Consider the following 3,699-nt stretch of genomic DNA (forward strand, 5'->3'; position numbering starts at 1 on the left):
TAAAAAGGTTTGGTTAATCAAGCTTTCGAAACTTTTATAAAATCGATACTTGATTGCTTGTATCTTGTTTTTGTTTGAAAATTAATATTTCATTGCATCGTTAATTTTTTAATATCCGAAGGAAAATATCTGTAAAAAAAATTCTGTATATGAAATAATATTCACGGAATAGAAATTCTTCTCTCGTTTATACTTTTCTAGCGACTACATCGTAGTAAATCGACAAATTATCAATTTTCAAAAATTTTTCTTTTCATTAAGTTAAAAATAAATTTATCCTTGTCGATTTTCATTTTTTTTCAGGAAAGAAAAAAAAAATAATAGGATAATTTTAATTTTCATCCTATGAATTCTAATTTCTTTTTAATATTTCAATAAATGTTACTTATAATTAAAAATATAACTATTAATCATGAAATTAACTTAGATTGAGTTTGAGAAGCGTAATAAAGATAGCTTTTAATTAACCAATTTATTGGCTAAAAAGTTTCATTTAATATTTAATTCAATTATGCAAGAAAGTTTAAAGAATATAAGTTAAAGGATTATAAGAACATTATATATAAAAAAGATTAGATATTATGTATGTATGATAAAAAGTCATCGTTAATAATTTAAAATAAAGATTAATTTTCATTTATATTCTGTTTGTGCAGAAAAGATGCCGCCGTTAATATGGAAGGACAGTTTCTGGTTCGCCAGATATATGATGACGAAATTACGTATAACATAATATCGGCAGCTGTCAATCGGCTCAGTACGTATTATTATATAAACGTATACGTCTATATTAAAAATTAAAAATTCATTTATTAAAAATTATGAAAAAGAAGAAAGAAGAAAAGAAAAGAATTATATAAATAAAAACATGAAATATCTCAATAATAATTTTTTATTTGATGTTAAATCTTTTCATAAAAATCTTTCTTAATTCTATTAAAATTCTTGACTTGTATCCAAACAATTGCTTTTATCTTTTATTTTTTCTCTTCAATTTTTTTCTAATACGCTCAACTAAATTTTCAACAATATTTATTTTTATTAAAGTCTTTCAAGCTTTCTTTATTATTGTTGTTCAAATTTTCTTTTCAACGTTTAATTCGATTAAATTCTTAAATATTCTTCTTTATCTTCATCTATATTAATTACATTATAGTGTAATATTCATGAATACCAGATTAAAGGAAAATGTTTCCTTAACGTAGTTTAATTTTCAAGAACAATTTTGCTTTAATATTACTGAAAATGAGATAAGATATTTAATAAAGTTAAATGTGCAATCATAATGTACAGCATATTATCACTTGTGATAGATGTTATAATTACACAATTATTAAACAAATATTCCTTTGATTTATTAAACAATTTCGTATTCCATTTATATCAATAACTTTTATACATTTTAAATTTAAGCTTATTTAATTACTCTAAAATTGATGATTTATGTTTCATTAAACAAATACAATTCTCTTTGACAAATTGAAAAAAAATATATCGAGCGTGCAAGTCGATACTTCAAATTGGATTATCTCCAAAGTATCATGGCACTCAATCCCAACTACAAAAATAGAAAATTTCACTGAATCTTCATCTCAAACAAAAAAGAAAAAAAAAGAGGAAGAAAAAAAGTAGCAGTAATAATAATAATACTATATCCTTCGATATTGGGCCATAAATCTTTGACTAGAAGAAAAGAAGAAAGAAAAAAAAAGAAGAGGCAATCCCCAAGAAAGGTTCACCCCAATAATCTCTCCCGACGAGCAATTTGTCGCGAGACATCGACGTGATCTCGGGTAATCTCTTTTCTGTACGAGAAAATCGTCATTCCTCCTCAGATACGCTATACATACACACGCTGTATTTCTCTAAAAATTGTAATTTCCTCGATCAACACCTGTGTCGATGTCTTTGACACTCGTTTAACGCGCTCGTTCAGATCTCAAAATCGAATTTTTACGCGCGAGATCCCCTTTCGAAGATCGTCTCAGAATTGACGATCGTCAATTTCTATATCTTTAAAAAGAAAAGATAAAACTTCGTTTGCCAAAACATTACAAAACGTGTAGTAATCTCGTCAGTTTCGAAGATATATATTAAAAAAGAGATATATATATCTATATTAAAAAAGAACGTGGAATTTAATTACTAAGTTCAGCATCCTACTCAAAGAGAATTTCATTTATGTTTCTTGCATCTCCAACAATTTTCTTTTAATCGCCTGTTAATTTTCTAAAATTTCCCAGATATACCGGCGAACGAGATCCTCGAGCTGTTCGGCCGGATGTTCTTCGAGTTCTGCCAGGACTCGGGCTACGACAAGATTCTTCAGGTGCTCGGGGCTACGCCCAGGGACTTTTTACAGGTAAATCTGTCACGACACGAGCCGCGACCATTCACTTTCTTACGGAATAAGATTGGCCACCTGGTAGACCGTGTCCGGGATTCCCGCGATTCCATTCGGATCCATTCGCGGTGAAAGTTTTCTAAAAAGATGACACGTAGGTAGATCGTCGTCGCTCGAACGTGTTACGTACGTATGGTGTGGATGTTCCGTTACGCAATGAGAGATGGATTGCGCAAAAGAAAAGAAAAAAAAAAAAAATTGGATGGAAATTATGGACGAGGTGAAACTTGCTGTGCAATGGTTCTTTTCTTTTTTTCTTCTTTTTTAATTTTTTTTTTTTAAATTTTCGAAAGGAGGAAGTTTTGAACGAAAGTATTAAAGTCGTGATACGTTGCTTCGTTTATGGATTACAGATTTTTTTTTTTTATTTACTTTAGAAAGAAATTTCAGAGATTATTTAATTTCTCTATATTGAATCTTTTCTTAAAAAAAACGAGAACAAATCAAATTAAGCTGATTAAAAAATAATTCTTATAATCGTTTGAAAATGGATTATCATTTAAAGAGAAACATATTGATTTAAATATTAATTTTATAGAAAGAAAAAAGAAATAAAAGAACGTAATAAATATTCCTCGTTAAATATTACACTATTACATTGATTAAAAATTTGAAAGATAATTATAATTACATCTTGACTCTCCTAATACCCATTTCTTTATCGAAATCTACGCAGAACACGTAAAAATAACACGAATAACACAATGAATTTTCATCTCTTCATTTTTTTCTCTTAATTTTTTCACAATCATACGATATGAATGATTAAAAATTCTACGTCATTTCTTTTTCACGATCTTATTCAACGGAGGATCTTCAGAACTTTCAGACATCCAAGCGTGCCAATCGAACAATTTGCATCCGTGTAACGCGCACGGTCAATGTTCGCGATCGTATGGCGTGCATTTCAGAATCCGACGCACGATTCGTTCGAGGGAAACGCGTCGCCCCACTGATTGCGGCAACCTCTGGTTGAATGAACAAACAAAAAGCGCGTAAACTCGTTCGTGTGGTCGGAATACGAAACGGCGGATTATTGCGAAGGCTCGGTCGTGGAAAATGTTTTTGTCGCGCCTGCTCGATGAATTATTGTGATTTCTTTATGGCGTTTCAGCTTGGTGAATGATCGACTTGTTTTTCACCGAGCTATGCCAGGTGGAATCCATCGAGGTTAAGTATATGGAACAGGGCGATAAATGATACTTGCATCAAGTAAAAAAAATTGTGTGCATAAAATTATCCCTTCTTTTTCTTTTCTTTTTCTTTTTTTTTTTTTTTTTTTTTAAAATTTTTTT

The 3,699-nt window shown here is 29.8% G+C and overlaps 1 protein-coding gene across 2 annotated transcripts in view; it reads left to right on the plus strand.

Moving 5' to 3' along the window:
- LOC102676858 (guanylate cyclase soluble subunit beta-1) overlaps positions 1–3,699 on the plus strand; it is a 29,835-nt gene that overhangs the window by 5,154 nt on the left and 20,982 nt on the right. For both annotated transcript variants that reach the window (XM_006613086.2, XM_006613087.2), the window contains 2 exons: positions 657–757; positions 2,244–2,362. In XM_006613086.2, coding sequence (XP_006613149.1) covers positions 657–757; positions 2,244–2,362 — 220 coding nt within the window. The remainder of the gene's footprint in view (positions 1–656; positions 758–2,243; positions 2,363–3,699) is intronic.

The sequence above is a fragment of the Apis dorsata genome, unplaced genomic scaffold, assembly GCF_000469605.1.
Source record: "Apis dorsata unplaced genomic scaffold, Apis dorsata 1.3 scaffold_133, whole genome shotgun sequence".
NCBI classification, from domain to species: Eukaryota; Metazoa; Arthropoda; class Insecta; order Hymenoptera; family Apidae; genus Apis; species Apis dorsata.